The 22,788-nt window shown below is 40.5% G+C and overlaps 1 protein-coding gene across 3 annotated transcripts in view; it reads left to right on the top strand.

The window, feature by feature from the left end:
* The window catches only part of lama2 (laminin, alpha 2), a 399,772-nt gene that overhangs the window by 134,281 nt on the left and 242,703 nt on the right, over nucleotides 1–22,788 (top strand). For all 3 annotated transcript variants that reach the window (XM_072251541.1, XM_072251540.1, XM_072251542.1), the window contains 7 exons: nucleotides 3,641–3,820; nucleotides 6,242–6,331; nucleotides 8,062–8,179; nucleotides 11,987–12,165; nucleotides 14,653–14,752; nucleotides 14,847–15,007; nucleotides 19,242–19,382. In XM_072251541.1, the coding sequence (XP_072107642.1) occupies nucleotides 3,641–3,820; nucleotides 6,242–6,331; nucleotides 8,062–8,179; nucleotides 11,987–12,165; nucleotides 14,653–14,752; nucleotides 14,847–15,007; nucleotides 19,242–19,382 (969 nt within the window). The remainder of the gene's footprint in view (nucleotides 1–3,640; nucleotides 3,821–6,241; nucleotides 6,332–8,061; nucleotides 8,180–11,986; nucleotides 12,166–14,652; nucleotides 14,753–14,846; nucleotides 15,008–19,241; nucleotides 19,383–22,788) is intronic.

Below are 22,788 nucleotides of genomic sequence, written 5' to 3'. Positions count from 1 at the left end.
TCATCTGTGGATGACGCCTAGGTGTTACCTACGTCACAGTTTCACTTTCTAAGAGGTAATCGCATTCAAGCCCTGCGCAGCTGTCAAGCAACCTCAGTGACTCAAGTTCGGTCCGGAATTGCCACTTCGCATGTGAGAAAGCTTTCCGGAGATCGTTCCTGAACAACTTATATCTTACTTGGTTGCTTCTGGTTAGGGAAAGCTGTTAATTATTTTGTGGGGACATAGTCATCCATGAAGGTTTTAATAAAGGACCTGACAACCATGATTACAAAAATAAAAAATTTCTACTGGAGAATACTTGAGGCAGAAAATGCATCCCATGTATCAATCGGCTTACTGCATGCCTGGCTGTCAGGGCAAGGTTCAGAAGAAAGGGATTCTTGACACCCTATGTGTACATTCATCCATGCTAAGTTGGCTGCATAGTGTGCAATGTGGTCTTCTGGGTTTGATATAAAAGAAATGTTTTTAAGATGAAATAATATTACTTTCCCACCGTCATTTGGATGTTCATAGCTTGGGTGGGTTCTGAGGTGCACATCAGCCCTTCGGTCAATCACGTGCCAGATCCTGATCAGGTTCAAAGTTCAAAGTACGTTTATTATCAAAGTATGTATAGATTAGATTAGATTATGAGGACACACAGTCCTCTTTTATTGTCATTTAGTAATCCATGCATTAAGAAATGATACAATGTTCCTCCAGAATGATATCACAGAAACACAAGACAAGTCTGAAAAACTGACAAAAACCACATAATTATAACATATAGTTACAACAGTGCAAAGCAATACCATAATTTGATAAAGAACAGACTATGGGCACGGTAAAAAATAGTCTCAAAGTCTCTCGAAAGTCCCATCAATCTCACGCAGACAGTAGGAGGAAGAAAAAAAACTCTCCCTGCCATGAGCTTCCAGCGCCACAAGCTTGCTAATGCAGCACCCTGGAAGCACCCGACCACAGCCGACTCTTGAGTCCGCTTCTCACGTCTGTCTCCATCGAATCAGGATTGTGCACGGCCCCTACTTAACAAATACGATATCATTTCGGAGCAGCCACGTGCACTGCGTCGCGTCGCCATCTTCTCCTCCCCTCCACCTTGAGATACCACCTTGAGATTTGTCTCCTTACAGGTGGCCACAAAACAAAGAAGCCCCCCCAAAAAACATTTAAAAAGACCGACAAACACCCAATGTGCAATGAGAGGAAAAAAAAGAATCGTGCAAGCAATAAAGTTAAACAAATAGCATTTAGAACAAAAAAAAGAGTTGTCAGGCACAAAGCCTGGAGCAGGCCTCGTCCTCAGCCTCAGTTCAGTGCATCGCAGAGTAAATGTCGTGGAGCCCACAGATACGAAGCCCGGAGCAGGCCTTGTCCTCAGCCTCAGTTCAGTGCATGGCAGAGTAAACGTCGTGGAGCCCACAGATATGAAGCCCGGAGCAGGCCTCGTCCTCAGCCTCAGTGCGGCGAGGAGCGGAATAAATGTCGCGGAGCAGCGAGCAGAAGCAACCCGACCCTCACCGCTAGTCCCAGCTCCCTGCCTTTTCAATCCATCTGGGCCGGCATTCAAATTGTCCAAGCATCAGGTCACTCCTTGCTCCAGGACCTGGGCCCTGTCGTAGCGATGCACTCTGGACCTGGACTCTGCTGCCATGTTTCGCCGTGAACCCAACCTTTCCAAATCAGCCCAGTGCTTAGATCGATCAAACCTCGCTCTCGGTTTAGGTGGACTGGCCTTATATCCACTTCTCCTCTGCTCCGATTTTACTCTGCTTGGCCCCAACTCGAATATGCCTCGACCTCGCCTTGCATCCACGTGCTTCGACCCTGAACTCACCCTCGCCTTTGCCGCCTCTCCATTTTCTTGTGGTTATCGTTTACCATAGTTTTTTACAGATAAAGAAAAAGTGTTATTAATAAAGTATTTTATTGTATTCCTTGTTTTGGTAACCACCGGTAAATGGGCACCGGCCCTCAGTAGCATCATCTTAAACCAGAATGTATACTTGCCTTGACCAAATTTGGCACAGTCTTACTGCTCCCAGTCCCCAATTTGCAGCCCCCAACACTGAGTACTGTATTGGCAATAATGATCTGTGAAATTTCTACCACACAGTCGTATTCGTATAATGCTGTATCTCTTGCAGTTAATGGAATAGTTGCTGAAGAATGCCATAGCTGCTGGACAATGAAAAGAGTGAAAATATAAAAAGTAATTCAGGAAATGTAAGAATGGGGGTGCATACTGTTTTGCGAATGTGCACAGACAGAAGGAATAGCTTAGTGCCCAGGGAAACTGAAATATTAGTTTGTTGTAAGGCAGACCACCCAATTGTCATTCGCAGCATGCTGCTGTTCTACTGCATCTAGACAGAAATTCAGAGAAATTGTTCCCCCTGCTTTCCCCCTTTGAAGATTCCTAAAAGCTTAAAGATCAGTTCGAGAAGATGGGGATGAGTGAGAATCTCCTTGTACATCTGCAATAATCCTTTATTTTAGCTGTCAAAAAGCATCTTAGAGTGGACTGATTTATTACATTTTAGTCACTATTCCAAAATATCAATAATTTCTCACGGCTTCTCATCCTCTCCCTTTGACAATTGGTCTGACAGTGAAATAAGTCAGAAAGCAGATTTGTGATGATTTTGATGGCTGGCGATGAGTTTTCGCTATTTTGATAAGTGTGGATGTGAAGGGAGAATTTTATTATTTCCTCCTGCTGCTCTCTCACTTTGTTCATCTGGGAACGAGACAAAGAACAAACATATCCAGGCTCCCTGTCCCATCAAATCTGACAAAGCAAACCTCATGACATATACGGGGGAAAAAAAAATCAGCTCAAATTGAAACAGAGTGGCAAATCTAATCAGGCTTCAAGCCCAGCATCAGCAAAGCAATCAGCTGCTCCTCTGCCTTCTCCAAGTAGCTGCTTATCAATATGATAATCAGCCAGCTGTGTGTTGGCTGCAAACTGTTCAGCTATTCAATAAACTTATGAAAACAACATCTGGAAGCATATTATGTTAGCATTATGGTAGTAATATGAAAATATATAGAGAGTATATTGGAAACAGAGATGATGTAAGTGGATCAAGTCCTTTTGTTTTGCACTTATAAATTAAGACTGTTTCTGGTTGTTCATATTACACACAAAAATATTTGCCAAAGCTTCATCACTTTAAAATTAACTCTCTTGTGCAATATAAATGAAAGAAGTAATCCAAATAAATAATGTCTCCAGTTCCAGACGGGTAATTATTTCAACCATCTGTGAACCACTGTGCAACGGTTTACGTATTAAAGAGCTGTTATTATAACACAATAGTCCAATAGGATATATGAATTAATACTTTGAAAAATACACTTGTTCAGAATTTAATAAGTAACACGCTGTAAGGTGAAGTGCGGCCAAAATTTATTTTGCATATATATTATTTTACATACCTATTTGTAATTAGATTTCAATAAATACCGCTTTTCAGTTTTACTGAATGTTATAATTTAATCACTTTGCAATATTAAAATAGATGTTCAATGAGTGAAGGTAAAATTGATATGTGGATGTGAAAGCCCACAGCGCATAATATATGACTGTTTGCTTATGAATATTGAGGCTGCCCCATTCTGATTTCAGATCCACACTTCTCTGATTAATGGAAGACCCAGTGCAGAAGATCCATCCTCGACTCTGCTGGAGTTTACTTCTGCTCGCTACATACGTCTGAAGCTTCAGAGAATTAGGACACTCAATGCAGATCTTATGACATTAGCATATAATGATGCAAAGGATATTGATCCTATTGTAACCAGAAGGGTGAGGATTTCTGCTTCTTTTAATGTATATTTCAAATATGTTTTCAGTCATTGACATCTGTTATGAATCTTCTTTGAGGTCTGAAGGCTTTTAAAATTCTTTTTTATAAATGAAATCTCAGGTGAAAATGTTTAACTGATCATATTTTGTTTCGTTAACATGCTTGGTATTCCACATTTTATATTGTAGGCTTTTTCCATGGACATAAATTGCATACAATAACAGATATTAACAAGCATGGGATTATGATCTCATTCTCATGACAGGTTTATGTTTAAGTAATTACTTGAGTCACTTTTCAAATTGATGCACAGACAGGATGCTTCCTTCACGGTACCCTTTCAATAACAAGTTTAACAAGTTAATTTTGAGGTTAGGACCTGCTTATGTTGTGATTTCAATGACTGACCAATAATCTATTGTAGCTATTTGGTTAAATTTATTTTAGCGATTTTTTTCTGCAACATGTGGACGACAAACAGAAAATGTTCATGAAAGCTGCAGGGTTTGTTTAAAAAAAGTCCGTTGTTCCACAATTTCTCTGCAGTTTCTAAGTGATGTACGAGCGATCCTCGTATGTGCGACACTTTCTGCCTTTTGGGCAGCCTGGACTTCATAAGCAATACTGTGCCCATGTCCCAAAATCAAGTAAAAGAAAAGAGTAAACTTATGCTACCCCCTGAAGCAGTTCAAACTTGCACTGTCATGGTTTTGTTGAAGTGACACGTGTGTAGGTTGGCGCAATAATGAAATTGGTAAAATGTATCAATTTCATTGTTGTTGAGTTGAAATCAATGACACCGTGGGATCACCTTCACCAGAAGGACTATAACTTATCCAGAGCAAGTCTAAGCAACAACAGTTGCTCGCTTTGCCTTGCTAGGAATACCAGAACCAAAAATGAATAACTGAAATGAAACAGGATGGTGTGTGATTAGGAGGGGACCCTGCGATTAGGAGGTGGTGTTCCTACATACTGTTGTCTTTGTCCTACTTGGTTGCATGTTTGTGAGCTGCTGTGGGGATAGAGCCTTAGTCATTGAGCCATAGACCCCACTTGGAGTACCGTGTTCAGTTCTGGTCAGCTCGCTACAGGAAGGATGTGGATAATATCGAGAGAGTGCAGAGGAGGTTTACAAGGATGTTGCCTGGATTGGAGAGCGTACCTTATGAGAATAGGTTGAGTGAACCTGGTCTTTTCTCCTTGGAACGACAGAGGATGAGACGTGACCTGATAGAGGTGTATAAGATGATGAGAGGCAATGAACATGTGGATAGCCAGAAGCTTTTTCCCAGGGCTGAAATGGCTAACACAAGGGGGCTGAGTTTTAAGGTGCTTGGAAGTAGGTACAAGGGGACTGTCAAAGGTAAGTTTTTCACACAGAGACTGGTGGGTGTGTGGAATGCACTGCCAGCGAAGGTGGTAGAGGCAGATACGATAGAGTCTTTTAAGAGACTCTTAGGTACATGGAGCTTAGAAAGATAGAGGGCTATGCGGTAGGGAAATTCTAGGCAGCTTCTAGAGTAGGTTACATGGTCGGCACAACATTGTGGGCCGAAGAGCCTGTAATGTGCTGTAGATTATGTTTTTATATTTCTAGAGCACTACAGCACAGAGACAGGCCCTTTGACTCATCTAGTCTATGCCAAACTGTTCTCCTGCTTGGTCCCATTGACCCACACCTGGACTGTAGCCCTGTACTGTATACCCATCCCATCCATGTACTTCAGCCAAACTTCTCTTAAATATTGAAATCAAACCCGCATTCACCACTTCCTCTCGCAGCTCTTTCCACACTCGCGCCAGTCTCTGAGCGAAGAAATTCCCTCTCAGATCCTCCTCAAGTATTTCACCTGTCACCCTTGACCTATGACCTCTGTTCTAGTTTCACCCACCCACAGTGGAAAAAGCCTGCTTGCATTAACCCATTCTCTACCCCTCATAATTTTGTATCCCTAGGTGAATGTTAATGTGTTTGTAGAGAGTGTACCCTGCTTCCAAAGTGTGTAGCAGGTGTAGGAAATGGATGGTGTTGCATGGGAGCCAAACTGCTTTGTGTCAAACTTGTGTATTATTGGAGCTGCAGCCAGCAACCCAGCATTCTCCTGATTTTTGTCTCGTAGATAGTGGAAAAGGCTTTGTAGTACAGGAGGTAAATTGTTCATTGTAAAATATCGATCCTCTGACCTGCCCTTGTACCCATAACATAAGGCTGGTATAGCTGCATTTCTAATCAACAGTGATCCCCAGAATATAGAGATGACTTTTTGATCCAATCATTTCTTAACTAACTACAGTTGTGGGTCCTGATGGTTGGAGTTAATAATTGCATTAATATCCTCGTGTTGTCACTTTCGACCTGAGTAACATATTGTCTTGTTGAAAGCTTTACTACATTATTTTCCCCCTTTTTATTTTAGTATTACTACTCTCTGAAAGATATTTCTGTTGGTGGGATGTGCATCTGCTACGGACATGCAAGTGCTTGCCCGCTCGATCCGGTAACCAATGTACGTATGCATATTCTTCCATTGTAACTTTTTTAATAGTAACTTAGAACATTATTCTGCCTTTCTTGGTCAAAAAAAGTACAAGTACCTATAGGACAGAGGGCCAGGCAGAAGAGTACTACCTCGCTCGTCACAGTAACAAAGAGTTTCCTTGGAAAGGTCTAATCAGAAGCAGCAGACGAGCCCTCCAATTTCACATGAAAGAGAAACAGAGAATCCAGGAAAACCTCAGCAATTTAGACAGCATTTAGACAGTCTGGATCGGAAATATTTCATCAAAATAGAGGAGAGAAAATTTAGTTCAGATAGCAGAGAGGTGGGGGAGGGCAGGTGATGGAACAAAATTGAATTATTACTCTGAAGTAAAGGATCGGCTAAGAGAAAATTGAGATGAAACTTTCTTGGCCGTCGCAAAAAAATGGCAGAGGAACTCAGCAGGCCAGGCAGCATCTTTGGAAAAGAGTAAACACTCGAGACCCTTCTTCAGATGTTGCTAAAGTTTATACAGTCTGTGTAACATTGTATGGCATTTCTATTTAAAAAAAAAGGAAAAGAAACAGATGGCAGACAACAGTGGTCAGGTCTCATACAGATAAAAGAGAGAGAACAAAGTTGGAGAATTTGATATTGAACCCGGCAGGCTGCAATGCACTTGGACAGAAGAGGTGCTGTTTCTTGAGCTTACATTGGAACTCATTGTATAACAGTGCAGGAAGTCGCTGAGAGATCAGAGTGAGAGTATGATGGTGAATTGGAATTGGTTTATTATTGTCACATGTATTGAGATACAGTGAAAAGCTTTTCTTCCATATTATTCATACAGTTCACACGGTGCACTGAGGTAGAACAAGGTAAAACAATAACAATGCAGAATAAAGTGACAGGCAAGCGGGGGCTCAATGTCACAATAGTCACGGATAAGAAGGGAGCATGGAGAAACTTTATCGCCAGAGATTGGCAGATTCTGGAACTCACAGCCTGAAATGATAGCTGAGACAGAAGCCCTCACATTTCAAACAGTACTTGGCACGTATTTGAAGAACCGTGATCTGCAGGCCCACAGACCTCACGCTGAAAGAAAGGATTAAGTTCAGTAGCTCTTTTTTTTGAGTCACACAGACATTGGGCTGAAGAGATGCTTTCTATTTCAGAAATTTTATTCGATATCATGATTCTAATTTTGTTGGTTCACTTCCACCTGGTTAATTGAGTCTAATGCATTAGCATAGATTTCAAGGCCTGGGAAGAGAACATTTCCCGAGCTGGTGCAGGAATCAAAGACTTTAATTGCAATGAAAAACTGAAGAACTTGGGCTTCACATTAGAGCAGAGCAATCGAAAGAGATTTTATTGAAGTTTCATTGTTTTATAGGGGTTTCATTAAAACAGTGAAAATAAGGAAACCTACTTTAATGCAATAACTAGGCAGATACTATTGACTGTCAAAAGGATCAATAACCACATTGTTGGTAGAAGCACAGGGAATGTAAGGAAACAAATTTTTACCTACTCTTTCTAACTTTAAAAGTATTCAGGATAAATTTCTTCGAGCAAGTTAATATATATTCACTCTAGACATAATAAAAGCATTGAACAGGAAGCAAATATAATTAGATTTTATTCAAACTTGTCAGCATGGGGCTAAGGCAGTGAAATAAATGAGGTTCTTATTTCAGTTAGCTGATCAATTTAGTCTTGTTTTATTTGAATGTGTACTGTTCATCTGGCAGAAATTTAGCTGTGAATGTGAGCACAACACCTGTGGAGAAAGTTGTGATCGTTGCTGCCCTGGATTCCATCAGAAACGATGGGAAGCTGGAACAATTTACAGTAGCAAGCTATGTGAGCGTAAGTAAATGAACAAAGATTATTCTGCAAATAGAAGAAATATTTGTGGGGTTTATTTAAACATGTCATATTATCTAAAGTTGAGTTGAGGTCTTTAGAATAACGTTTACTTAACATTATTCATCTTCAACAAATCTATTGACAATATTGATAATATATCTTTTGAATAACCCTGCTATATTGCATATACTACACAACGTATAAATGGATAAGGCTCATGCTAATAATTTTTTATTAGTATTATTATTGTTATTATTTTAAAAGGGCAGTTTGTTTAATTTGTAAGTGCCATTGCAAAGTATACATTTATAAAATGACGAAAATTTTATTTCAAACAGGGTGGAATAGGCCTTTCCACTCTTTGAGACCTGCCACCCAGCAACCTTAGCCTAATCACAGGACAGTTTACAATGACTAATTAACCTACCAGTTTCTCATGTTGTATGAAGATAAGGATCTCACACAGAAAAGAGGGCAGTGTCAGCCAGGACTTAATAAGCAGTTAGCCAGGTTTGACTTTCCATAACAAGAGTTTTAATTTTTTTGTATTGCAAGTTTTGTAAACTGCTGACAAGGCAATGAGGAAAAAGGAATATCAGGGAACTCCATGATTTGGAGGAGAATTTTTAGCTAGTCAGATAGAAGAATGGCAGAACAGTGAAATAATGAAGATGCATATTTGTATTATAGCAGATGAATTCATTGTCAAATGGGAATCAGAAATAGAAACAAAAGTGGAACAACTAGAGTGAGAGTGAGACAGAAAGGGAGCATTCATTTTTAAATGTATTTTGCAATATTCAAGAGTAAATAAATGCTGACAGAGGAGAAATCTATGCTTATAATGGAAAAATATTTAATGAACGATAGCAGCTGAAACAAAATTATAGCATAATTTGTGAATGTAGTTTACCACATCTAACTGTTCATTGCATACTTGATTCATGTCCACTGAAAAAGAGCAACTTCATGTCTCTTGATTTACTTTAAGGATGAGGTAAATTTTTGAGCAAATTTCTCAGCCTTCATGTTCTTCTTTTCTTCTGATCTACAAACAACACTTTGCTGCAATTCTAGAAAAAGCATTTTGAATACATGAAATTTATAATTAGCATAAATGTAAGCCAACAAAATGGTGCCATGTATATATAGCTTTATATCTGGTACATAAGTTTTGCTTATTATATTCATTTTTGAAGCTCTCATGCTAATTAATATACTGCCATTTTTTTGTTTCATTCAGGAACTCACATTTTGATATCTGTGCAATTATAATTATTCTTTAATGATAAATTCAAATTAACATTAAACAACAAATTTGAATTTGAGAGGTTGGGTTTTTCTAATTGAAAATAAGGAATGTAGAGATAAAATACTCAATAAAAAGTTCAAAAGGATTGATGAAAATAACCAAAGCCAAATAATCACCCAGAACCTAATTAGTAAAAATATAGATTGGAAGTGATTCAATTATTCAAAGTGTTTTAAAATGTGTTTTTCACAGTAATTGACATTTGCTAATGTCCAAAATAAGTACCTAAATGGGTCCAAAACAGGAAGATGTGAGTACTATAAAAGTAACCCATGGTGGAATGAAATGGCAGGCAAGTATGAGTAACTGAAAGACCTACATCTTTAATTGGTTAACCTGCAGGCTTTTTGCAGAAGGTAATTACCTTCATGATTTGCCAGGATTTAATGATTAATAGTATTGTGTAAGGTCTGTCACTAACTGCCTGGCAGCTACATATTCATCCAAAAATGTTCTTCTGTGCACAAGTGTGAAGCTAGTTGCTTTGAAACAGAAACTATTGCTAGTGCATTTGACACAAAGATGACATACTGGCTGCAAGAAGCCCACTATAACAGGCTAGTTCATACTCAGTCTGGTCCATTGCCCACACTCAACTCCTGTGCATTGCCCGCAGATGCATTATTTGTACTTCGTGCTGTAGTGGCAACTTGAATGCATGACTCCTATACATGCCAAGCTTACAAAAGATAAATTTTGAACCAATATCAAGAAACTATTCCACAATAATAGGAGATCAATGCATAAAATAAAATGAGTAATGAAGGGATAAAACACATAGGTGATTTGAGAAGCAATTAGATCTTATTTTGGCTCCATGTTTGCCTTAGTTGGATTGAAACCGGGTCACAAAACTTCCTTCATCTACAAATAAGCTGTAATATTTGCAGATTATAGTATTTTAGTGAGAATTTTATTCCAATGAAGGAACCTGCAAATCATTGTTTACTACTATTCAGAGGTGAGCTTCAACCTTGCTGGAGTACTGTAGGGAGCACAGGAACAGTTCGATCAAGTTGGAGGAACACCAGAAGATAAGTTAACACAGAATACTCTGCAGAGTAAAAATGCCATTCCCTATTCCCATTTCCTCTGTCTCCGCCGCATCTGCTCCCGGGATGAGGCTTTCTGCTCCAGGACATCTCAAATGTCCTCTTTCTTTAAGGATCGTGGTTTCCCTTCTGCCGTCATCAATGATGCCCTTACCCACATCTCCTCCATTTCCCACACTTCGGCCCTCACCCCCTCCCCCCATCACCACAACAGGGACAGAGTTCCCCTTGTCCTCACCTACCACCCCACCAGCTTCCAGATCCAACACATTATCCTCCGCAACTTCCGCCACCTTCAACAGGACCCCACCACTAAGCACATCTTTCCCTCTCCACCCCTCTCCGCTTTCTGCAGGGATCGTTCCCTCTGCGACTCCCTGGTCCACACGTCCCTCTCCACGGATCTCCCACCCGGCACTTATCCCTTTATGCGTAAGTGCTACACCTGTTCCTACACCTCTTCTCTTGCTATCATTCAGGGCCCCAAACAGTCCTTCCAGGTGAGTCAACACTTCACCTGTGAGTCTGTTGGGGTCATCTATTGCATCCGGTGCTCCCGGTGCGGCCTCTTCTACATCAGTGAAACCCGACGCAGATTGGGGGACCGCTTTGTCGAGCACCTCCGCTCCGTCCGCCACAACAGACGGGATCTCCCGGTTGCCACCCACTTCCACTCTGCTTCACACTCCCATTCAGATATGTCTACACATGGCCTCCTCTACTGCCATGATGAAGCTAAACTCAGGTTGGAGGAGCAACGCCTCATATACCGTCTAGGTAGTCTCCAGCCCCTTGGTATGAACATAGAATTCTCCAACTTCCAGTAATTCCCCCTCCCTTCCTCTATCCCTATGTCACTCTGCCCCCTCCCCCAGCTGCCTACTACCTCCCTCATGGTTCCGCCTCCTTCTACTACCCATTGTGCTTTCCCCTATTCTTTCTTCACCTTTCCTGCCTATCACCTCCCTGCCTCCCTTCCCCCACCCCTTTATCTTTCCCCTTACTGGCTTTTCACCTGGAACCTACCAGCCTTCTCCTTCCCACCCTCCCCCCACCTTCTTTATAGGGCCTCTGCCCCTTCCCCCTACAGTCCTGACGAAGGGTTCCGGCCCGAAAAGTCGGCTGATCGTTTCCATGAATGCTGCCCGACCTGCTGAGTTCCTTCAGCGTGTTGTGAGTGTTACCAGAAGATAAGTTGCCTTTTGCCACCCAGAGGCTGGACAAATAACCAGCAAAGCCCAATATATAAATATCTTTTGCTGATTTCTGTGCTTAAATGGTTCATTAAGTAGAATGAATTAATGATCTGAGATGAAATAACTTTCAAAAAATAGGAAAGGACTCTTTTTTTTAAATAATGACTTCCTATTTGGTTGACTAATAGTTTTTTTAGCAGAATTTTATCCTTCATTTGCCTGATTATTAGAATTTTTACTATTGCAGAATGTAATTGCCATGGAAAAGCTCATGATTGCTACTTTGACCAGAATGTAGCAGACAGGAGACTGAGTTTAAACATACGAGGAGAATATATTGGAGGTGGCGTGTGCATTGATTGTGTGAACAACACAGCTGGAATAAATTGTGAAACCTGCACTGATGAATTCTTCCGACCTGCATGGGTATGGCGCAGGATTATCTTTTTAAAATGTGTTTTCACATCAAACCGATTGTTCCTGCATGGATGCATAAGGATGCATTACTAGGAATTTGATCCAAATTAGTTTCAGAATGATATGTTCACGAGTGTAATATTTTAAACTACAATGCAATACTGGAACACAGATATTTGTATAAACAGTTTGAAATTTTTCTCATTTGATGAACTATCTTGGAGAAGAATTTCTAAATTAATATTGGAACTAACAGTTATGTTTCAGGTAATAGAATAATACCGATTAATATATTCATGTATTTTATAGTTCCAGAAAAGTGTGGGGTTGGCTTAGGCAACATTGAAACATGATAGGAAGACAGCTGGCAAATAAACAATGTGGGAGAGGAAGTGCCTCGCTTCCTGCCACTTCTCACCTGTTTGGTAGAGGACATAAATCAAAGGTAATTGATACAAGGATCAGAGAGGATTTGAGGGTGGTGAGTGTTTGGAATTGTCATAAAATCATAGTCATAAGCACAGTAAAAAAGGCTATTGACCCACAGTATCCGTATCAACCATCAAGCACTCATTTCCACTAATTTCATGCTAAACCCATTTTATCCTCTCTAATTTCCCATCTGTTCCCCACAGGTTCTATTGCTTTCACTACACTAGTGTCTCAGCTGGGTTAGTCTGTAATCAATCAATTAATAAATAAATCAATTAATGAATAAATAAATAAGTACATCCATACATGCATACCTTAGACTTTTACACTTTTACTTTTTCTGTATGTAGAAAAAAGGATCAGAAAGGATCAGTACTGTATGTAGAAAAAGGATCAGAAAGGATCAGAAATCAGGTCAAGCAACATCTCTGGAGAGAGAAATAGTCGATGTTTCATGTCACTGACCTCGCATTTGAACTTGGAAAAGTTAGACAAGTTTTAACTTGGGGGGGGGTGGGCATCAAGGGGATAACATTGATGAACAGTAGTGGTTGGAGGAGGAAAGAACAAAGGGAATACCTCAAAGTGCAAAGTAAATTTTATTATCAAAGTACTGTTATGTCACATATTCAACCCTGAGATTTACGTTCTTGTGGGCATACTCAACAAATCTATAGAATAATGACTGTAACAGAATCAGTGAAAGACTGCTCAACTAGGGTGTTCAACTAGAGTGCAGAAGACAACAAACGGTGCAAATACAAAGTGAAGAAATAATAATATAAATCAATAAGCTATAAAAATCAAGAACATGAGATGAAAAGTCCTTGAAAGTGAGTCCATTGGCTGTGGGAACATTTCAGTGATGGGGCAAGTGAAGTTGAGTGAAGTTATCCCCTTCGGTTGAAGAGTCTGATGGCTGAGGGGTAGTATCTGTTCCTGAACCTGGTGGTGTTGAGTTCTGAGGCTCTTGTACCTTCTTCTTGATAGCAGCATTGAGAAGAAAGAATGTCCCGGGTTGTGGGGCTCCCTGATGATGGATGCTGCTTTCCTACAGCAGTGTTTCAAGTAGATGTGCTCAATGGCTGGGAGAGCTTCACCTGAGATGGATTGGTCCATACCCACTACTTTTTGTCAGACCCTTTGTTATCATCTGTGATGGGCATGGAAAACAAGAGAGTGGATGTTGTGTTGGCAGAGGAAGATTATTGGTGTCTTGTCAATTACAGCTGAATTGTCTGAAAGAGCTAATATAGGAGATGAAAAAGGAGAAGAACAATCCTATAATAATAGTACAGCATTTGCTGCAAATCTGCAGTAAAAAGAGATAGACTGTTAGTACATAACAGGTCAGGCATCTGCAGAGATAAAGCTCATTCTATTGGTTGTTGGCCTTTCAGCAGAACTGTTAACTTCAATTCAATGATTTCAGATAACCAGCCTTTGCAGTTTGTATCTAAACTGGACAGTTCTGATGAAAGATCTACACCTGTAACATTGGCTCATTTTTCTCATTTTCCACAGTTGCTGCCTGATCTGATGAGTATTTCAGGTATTCAGCAACTGCTATGTTTTACATTTTACAATCACAGTTTTATTTTTGTTCTTCTCTATTTACATTAACCCTTCTATGGATGTCTCCCTCAGCCAGATTAACTGTGATTAACAGACATTGCCCGTCCTCTCAGAGCCAGTAGGAGTTGTGTCTTTTGGTCTCTGTGCTTTGTTCTGTGCGTTTCTCCTCCTCCTCCTCTGCAGCTAAACACATGTTTGAGTTCTAACTTTTCCCAAGTTCTGATGTGAAATCTTATCTCTATTTCTCTCTCCACAGCTGCTGCTTGATCTGCGAAATATGTCCTGCATGTTTGGCTTTTACTTCAGATGTTGAGCATTCAGGTTTTTTTTGCTTATCAGAACCAAATAAATCTGTGCTTGTCAATTAATGGAATATAGCACATATTCACAGCATAGGAAGAGTTAACTTTATAGGCTAGAAAACATCATAACACAAAGGCGGATTTATAACCTTCAATTTTTGTGAATCAAATGTTACATTTTTTCCAGGTTTCTCCTTATGAACCAAGCCCATGTGTCCCTTGCTCTTGCAATTTAATTGGGTCTTTGAATAATAAATGCATCAAGGATGACAAACATACTGAAGGAGGTAATGTGCTTATTAGACAGATATCATATCTTTCTTTACTTCCAATGCTGACTTTTAAACTTTTTAATGTAACAAATTCTCATCCTCATTCTAGGTCTAACTTCAGGCTCGTGCTATTGCAAGGCTGGTTATGGAGGAGAGAAGTGTGACTACTGTGCATTTGGTTTTACTGGATTTCCAGAATGCATTCAGTGTGACTGTAGTATTGAAGGAAGCTTGAATTCTGATCCTTGTTCTGGAGAATGTATTTGTAAGGTAGTACCATATTATCAAACTTTATACATCGATTAATAAGGATCCCATGGAATTTATAAATTGAGAAAGGAAGAACATATAAAAGTTATACAAACAGTATTTGAGCATATAAAGAACACAGAAAGAAACTACATAGATATATTATTAAAAACAAGGAGTTTTAGGTTAAATATAATTAAGGAATATGATATCATTAATTATTTCATATGAATAAAAGATAGGCAACTGCAATGTAATGTAAACTTAAGTGTGCATTTTCTTTTACCTTGGGTAACTTAAAGATGCCATTAAAGAAGTTGATTTTGTTTGGCAAATTGCGCAGTTGGTTTCATGGATGTTATGCTTATACTCATTTTGGAGCATTGACCAGAGTATCCCAGATTTGATTCCTTGTGCAGACTGTTGTTAATGCCAGCTTTTTTGATGGTCTTGCTGCTATAGAGGAGATAGTTGAGGGAGGAGGTGATGCCTCAAAGGGTCCCACCCACCATAAGCAATGTGCCCTTATGAGACCCCAGTCTGCACAATGGTTTAGGGTTTCCAATGTCTAGTAGCAAAGCCGGCAAGTTTTGGCTTGTTAATTTTCCTCCAAATGTAACTGTTCTGCCACTGTCCCTCTGTCTCAGCATGAAAATTCCTACCCTCGCCCCCACCACTTCATGACCTCTCTTCCCTCCTTCAACATTTCTTAAAACCAGTGCCTTTTACTCAGCATTTAATAATTTCTTGTCTAAAGATTTCTCATGGTGTCAATTTTGTTTAGTTGCATTCCTGTGAAGTACCTTAGTTTGTTTGCTTGTGTTAAAGGTGTCTTATAAATTCAGTTCAGTTAGTAATTAAGTAAGTTGTTAAAGACTTATGGTGTTACAACATATAGTCCGTGGGCCATGTCCATCCGGAAGGGAGGTTCGGCCCTCCCCATTTTAGGAACCAGTGAAAACTCTCAATTCTTCTCCAGTCACACTTACACAAAGTGGTGTTTTGTTCCCATAAGCCCCAGAGCATCGTTGTGTGATAGAGCACCGTTGTGTGATAGAGCACGCGAGTTTTGCAGAAAGTGAAAGCTCCCTCAAAACCACTCTCCTCAAGTGAAAAGCTTTGACAGCTGGTCAAGTGAGGTAGAAAATCTAGTCAGGTGGAAGAAAGCAGCACACATGAGGTTTAGAAAGCAAGGATCAGATGGGTCTATTGAGGAATATAGAGTAGCAAGAAAGGAGCTTAAGAAGGGGCTGAGAAGAGCAAGAAGAGGGCATGAGAAGGCCTTAGCGAGAAGGGTAAAGGAAAACCCCAAGGCATTCTTAATTATGTGAAGAAAAAAAGGATGACAGGAGTGAAGGTAGGACCGATTAGAGATAAAGGTGGGAAGATGTGCCTGGAGGCTGTGGAAGTGAGCGAGGTCCTCAATGAATACTTCTCTTCGGTATTCACCAATGAGAGGGAACTTGATGATGGTGAGGACAATATGAGTGAGGTTGATGTTCTGGAGCATGTTGATATTAAGGCAGAGGAGATGTTGGAGTTATTAAAATACATTAGGACAGATAAATCCCCGGGGCCTGACAGAATATTCCCCAGGCTGCTCTAGGAGGCGAGGGAAGAGATTGCTGAGCCTCTGGCTAGGATCTTTATGTCTTCGTTGTCTACGAGAATGGTACCAGAAGATTGGAGGGAGGGGAATGTTGTCCCCTTGTTCAAAAAAGGTAGTAGGGATAGTCCGGGTAATTATAGACCAGTGAGCCTTACGTCTGTGGTGGGAAAGCTGTTGGAAAAGATTCTTAGAGATAGGATCTGTGGGCATTTAGAGAATCATGGTCTGATCAGGGACAGTCAGCATGGCTTTGTGAAGGGCAGATCGTGTCTAACAAGCCTGATAGAGTTCTTTGAGGAGGTGACCAGGCATATAGATGAGGGTAGTGCAGTGGATGTGATCTATATGGATTTTAGTAAGGCATTTGACAAGGTTCCACATGGTAGGCTTATTCAGAAAGTCAGAAGGCAAGGGACCCAGGGAAGTTTGCCCAGGTGGATTCAGAATTGGCCTGCCTGCAGAAGGCAGAAGGTCATGGTGGAGGGAGTACATTTGGATTGGAGGGTTGTGACTAGTGGTGTCCCACAAGGATCTGTTCTGGGACATCTACTTTTCGTGATTTTTATTAATGACCTGGATGTGGGGGTAGAAAGGTGGGTTGGCAAGTTTGCAGATGACACAAAGGTTGGTGGTGGTGTAGGTAGTGTAGGGGATTGTCAAAGATTGCAGAGAGACGTTGATAGGTTGCAGAAGTGGGCTGAGAAGTGGCAGATGGATTCAACCCAAAGAAGTGTGAGGTGGTACACTTTGGAAGGACAAACTCCAAGGCAAAGTAAATGGCAGGATACTTGGTAGTGTGGAGGAGCAGAGGGATCTAGGGGTACATGTCCACAGATCCCTGAAAGTTGCCTCACAGGTAGATAGGGTAGTTAAGCAAGCTTATGGGGTGTTAGCTTTCATAAGTCGGGGGATAGAGTTTAAGAGTTGCGAGGTAATGATGCAGCTCTATAAAACTCTGGTTAGGCCACACTTGGAGTACTGTGTCCAGTTCTGGTCGCCTCAATATAGGAAGGATGTGGAAGCATTAGAAAGGGTACAGAGGAGATTTGCCAGGATGCTGCCTGGTTTAGAGAGTATGGACTATGATCAGAGATTAAGGGAGCTAGGACTTTACTCTTTCGAGAGAAGGAGGATGAGAGAAGACATGGTAGAGGTATACAAGATATTAAGAGGAATAGATAGAGTGGACAGCCAGTGCCTCTTCCCAAGGGCACCACTGCTCAATACAAGAGGACATGGCTTTAAGGTAAGGGGTGTGAAGTTCAAGGGGGATATTAGAGGAGGGTTTTTTGGTGCATGGAATACCCTGCCTGAGTCAGTGGTGGAGGCAGATACACTAGTAAAATTTAAGAGACTACTAGACAGGTATATGGAGGAATTTAAGGTGGGTTATATGGGAGGCAGGGTTTGAGGGTCGGCACAACATTGTGGGCCGAAGGGCCTGTACTGTGCTATTCTATGTTCTATGTTAAGTCACAGGTGTCCCAGTCCAAAAAACTTAAATGCTATAATGTTGGGGCAACACGGTAGCATAGTGGCTGGCACAGCGCTTTACAGTACCAGCGATCCGGGTTCAGTTCCCATCATTGCCAGTCGGGAGTTTGTACGATCCCCCCGTGACCGCATGTATTTCCTCCAGGCGCTCCGGTTTCCCCTCTCAATCCCCTCCTACTGGTTGGTAGGTTAATTGGTAAATTAGGCTAGGGTTAAATTGGGGGAACGTTTGGCGGCGCAGCTCGCAGGGCCGAAAAGGCCTACTCCATGCTGTATCCCAATCAACGAACAAGTAAATACATGACCTTGACTCAAGATTATATATAAACATTGAAGACTTTTAGACTGGTACAATCAACTGGCACTGAGTAACTTTGTAAAATATTCCTATCTTTGGTAAATTATTTGTTACATTTAATTAAACCTATTCAAAATAATCATAAGATAACTTCAAAACAGCAGAATTCTCTTAAGAACTGAATATATTTGAACTGATTTCAAATTTCAAGGGTTTCCATGAAGAATGCAGCATCAGAGTGTGTTCGCAATGATTGTGGTGAGGACCTCCCAGAAAGTTTGGGATATTTGCATCTTCATATTCTACTTTCTGGAATGATTTGGATTCTCAAACTCCCGCTCTCCACACAGAAGCTAAATATTAGTCACACCACTTATTTATTTAAGATGAAAGCAGGAAATGTTGAGAACATTGAACAGGAAGAATTTCTGTGGTACTTCTCAAGTCCACAGGTTGTAAAACATTAGGAGCCCAGCCAATGGATTTAGACAGTTATGTCTAAAGAGAACATAAATATACAGTAATTGACCGAAGTAAAAAGTGGTCTGGGTTTAATGTAGGTTTATATTTCTGCTAGTATGTATGTTTGTGTGTATGTGTGTGTGTGTGTGTGTATGTGTATATATATATATGTATGTAGTTAGATGGAAAGAAGGAAGACAAGCATCATTCAGTTCCATTTTTAAGTCACTGGTGCATATGCATCAAATATTCACAAATTAGTAATTTTGTTGTATTATAAATTAATTCACAAAAGCAGCAATTTCAAATGGAAAATGTCACTAATTTTTTTTGGAGTGATGTGGATCTTAATCATAACTGTTAATATAATTTGTATTTGATTTAATTTGTAGGCCAACACTGAAGGAAAGAACTGTGGCCAATGCAAAAGAGGGTTCTTCAATTTGAAATTAGAGAACTATAAAGGCTGTGACCAGTGCTTCTGTTCTGGGGTAGCCAGTGAATGCCAAAGTTCTACATGGGGGTATGATAACGTAGGTATTTATTTGTTAGGAAAATAATTTTAGCTTGCTCAACTTCAAATTTATTGTCATTTCAACCTTATACATGCATGATTGGTTGTCCATCGTATCCAATAATTACAGAAGACTTGTGTGGGAGAATTTATAAAGTGGGAAAGTCATTGCACTGGGGCAGCTTTATTCTCTCGACCTTGGATGTCTGGATCCAGTGGTACGAGTAGTCATCACAAACTGGGGTCTTCCTAGGTTGCAAGGAATGACCATGACTGCTTCTGTGCCTTATCACGCCCTTCACTCTCCACAAAGCGTTGTAGAACTGCCTTCTTGTCTGTTCAATCTTACTGCGGATCTCTTCCACACAGTCCACCAGAGCTGTCTTCACATGCTGGGATAGGGATGTCCCTCTCTCGCTGGGGTGTGAGGCCTGCTTGCTACCCGCTCCTGGTTTAGTCCACATGTCAAAGCGGTGTACCAGGGTGTGGCTGCTGTTGCATGCAAAAGCTACTTGGATCCACAAGTGAGAGCTGAGTATCCAGTGGGGTCCAAAGGTGAGTGAGATGCCCCAGAATGGACATGACAAGCCCCTTCACCAGAGGTGCTACCCTTCCCTGGACATCCCATTTACCCCTTACATGTACGCTTCCAAAAGAAACGATGTACCTCTGCACCAAGCTGCTCAATACAGTACCTATAACTCATGCACAGCCCATGAGGTAATATTACCACAAAAATAAACAAATCAAAAGGTGCATTTACATCACAAGTAAAAAAAATAAACAGTGTAATGCTGATGGTGCTTCATATGTGGTGAGACTGGATGGTGGCAGGGAGTTCAGTAGTCTCATGGCCTGGGGGAAGAAGCTGTTTCCCATCCTAATGATCATTGTTCTAATGCTATGGTACTTCCTGACTGATGGTTGGAGGATAAAGAGACTGTGGGACAGATGGGAGGCATCGTTGGCAATACTGAGGGCCCTGCATATGCAGTGTTCCTGATAAATATCCTGCATAGGTGGAGGAGAGACCCTGATGATCCTCTCAGCAGTTTTTGCAATACCTAGTTGGGACTTGTAACCAGATGCCTTGCAATTCCCGTACCAGATGGGAATTCACCTGAATCTCATCAGGAAGTGGAGATGTTGCTGTGCTTTCTTGACTATAGAGGTGGTGTTGAGGGACCAGGTGAGATCGTTATTTAAGTGCTCAAGAAGTTAAATTTGTGTGTTTATGTTCGGGGAGAGAACGTGTCCAGTAAATAGAGGGAAATAATGATTACATTTTAAAAGTATTTAAAATTTAATGGAATAGAATAAATAATAAATAAAATACGTAGAAAATAAAAAATACACATTGGTATATTTTTGTTTATTGACTACATTTCTGCTACCAATACTATAATGTCAAGCAAGCTCATCACCAAACTCTGTGATCTAAGAATCAACTCCTTCCTCTGCAAATGGATCCTTGACTTCCTGCCCAAACAGTAAAAATTGGCATTAACACCTTTGTCACAATTATTCTTAACACTGGTGTTCAACAAGGTTTTGTCCCCCAGCCTTCTATTCCCTGTCCGCTCATGACTGTGCCCAGATTCTGCTCTAACTTGGTCTTTGAGTTTGTAGATGATACCGCCTTAGTGGGCCAATTATCTCCAATAATGATGAATTGGAGTACAGGAAGGAGGTGTTGCACTTATGGCATGGCATCATGACAACAACCTGTACCTCAGAATCAGCAAAAAAAAAAAAAAAAGAGCTGGTCATTGACTTCAGGAGCAGGGGTGGTGCACCTACTCTTGTTTATGTCAGTGGTGTTGAGAGGGTTGAGAACTTAAAGTTCCTAGGAATGAAGATCATCATTCTGGTCCAACTACTTTGATGCCATGGCCAAGAAATTTCAGCAATGCTTCTACTTCATCAAGAATATCAAAATATGGTATTTCCCCGTCAACCCTTGTCAGTTTTTATCAATGCATCATAGAAAGCACCCTAGAACAATAAGATAGACTGTTGATCTCACAATATACCTCATTACCAGCTTGCACCTTATGGTTTATCTGCACTCACTCTCTGTAATTGTTGCACTTTATTTTGCATTCTGTCTTTGTTTTGCCTTGTACTACCTCGGTACGCTGTATCATGATTTGATCTGTATGAATGGTATGCAAGACAAGCTTTTCACTGTACCTCAGTACATGTAAGAATAATAAATGAATTCTAATTCTGTTTCCAAGCATTATGACCAAGATTTTCTCTATTTCTGGCAGCAGTCATTCTTAAAGATGCATCATTCTACTCTTCACCCTCTAACTCATAGTTTTAGAGCATGTTTAAGAGCCTTATTACTCTTCTAGTTAGACTCATCCAGTACTTTCAACTATCCAGTTATTACCACATGACTTCAGCTGAACCCTCATGAAAACTTGACATTCGATCAATCACCTGAGAATATCCTGAGCAACACACAGTCTGCCGTAGGAACTTCGTGGGTCAAGCAGCATTGGTGGGACGACTGAAGTTGTCAGCTGAGAGTAGAGAGGCAAGTAGGTCAGCAGAAAGAGGCGAAGCAGAGTGGCAAAAACTCAGTCGACCAATCACCAAGAACTCCAAGGTGATTGATCGACTGACACAGAGTGTAAGATTGGAGGCAGGTAGTGTCAAGCAGTCCTGATGCAGAATTTTGTCCCACAATGTAGACTATATCAATATGTTGCTTGACCTTTTGAGTTCTTCCAAAATCTTAGGTGTTGCTCCAGATTCCAGTATCTGTTGTCTCTTGTGTCTCCACCTGAGAATAAAAGTTCAAAGGTTTAATTTATTGACAACATATGCACATACAATACAACTCTGATATCTGTCTTCTCCAGATAGCCATGAAATACAGAAAGACCATGGAGCTGATGAAAGAAAAAACATCAACTCCACCCCGCCCCGGCATGAAAAAGAAAAGAAACAAAACTTGCAAACCCCAAAATTTCGCCCCCCCCGCTGAAAAAAGAACAGTGATATTACTTCTCCCTTTTCTAGATTCAAAGCTAACTTCCACAAGAAGCTGCAATATAACTTTAAAGTGAATCCAAAATCAGTTGATTAAGTATTCTAATTCATTATTTATGGAGCTACTCTGCAGTAATGTGATTCTAACAGGGAAAATTAAAGACGATTATGAGAAACTGTTGTTAACATTAGATTAAATAAAAGAAGATATTGGAGCCTGGAAATTCCAGGAGGACTGTTTTACCTGCTGCTAGTTTGGAAAGCGGATAGACATATTCCCACAGCAAAGCAGTTGTTTCCAGCCAGCTGTCGTTTTCTAATGCAATTTACTGAAGTTATGAGGAGAAACTGGAAAAATTTTCACAGAAATTCATGGAAAGGATGTTTGGTATTTAATTATCTGGGATACTGCTGTCTTTTTA

This window comes from Mobula birostris, chromosome 2, assembly GCF_030028105.1.
Source record: "Mobula birostris isolate sMobBir1 chromosome 2, sMobBir1.hap1, whole genome shotgun sequence".
Classification (NCBI taxonomy): domain Eukaryota; kingdom Metazoa; phylum Chordata; class Chondrichthyes; order Myliobatiformes; family Myliobatidae; genus Mobula; species Mobula birostris.
Note: the sequence above shows the minus strand (reverse complement) of the source record. Positions and strands in the feature narration are given on the sequence as shown.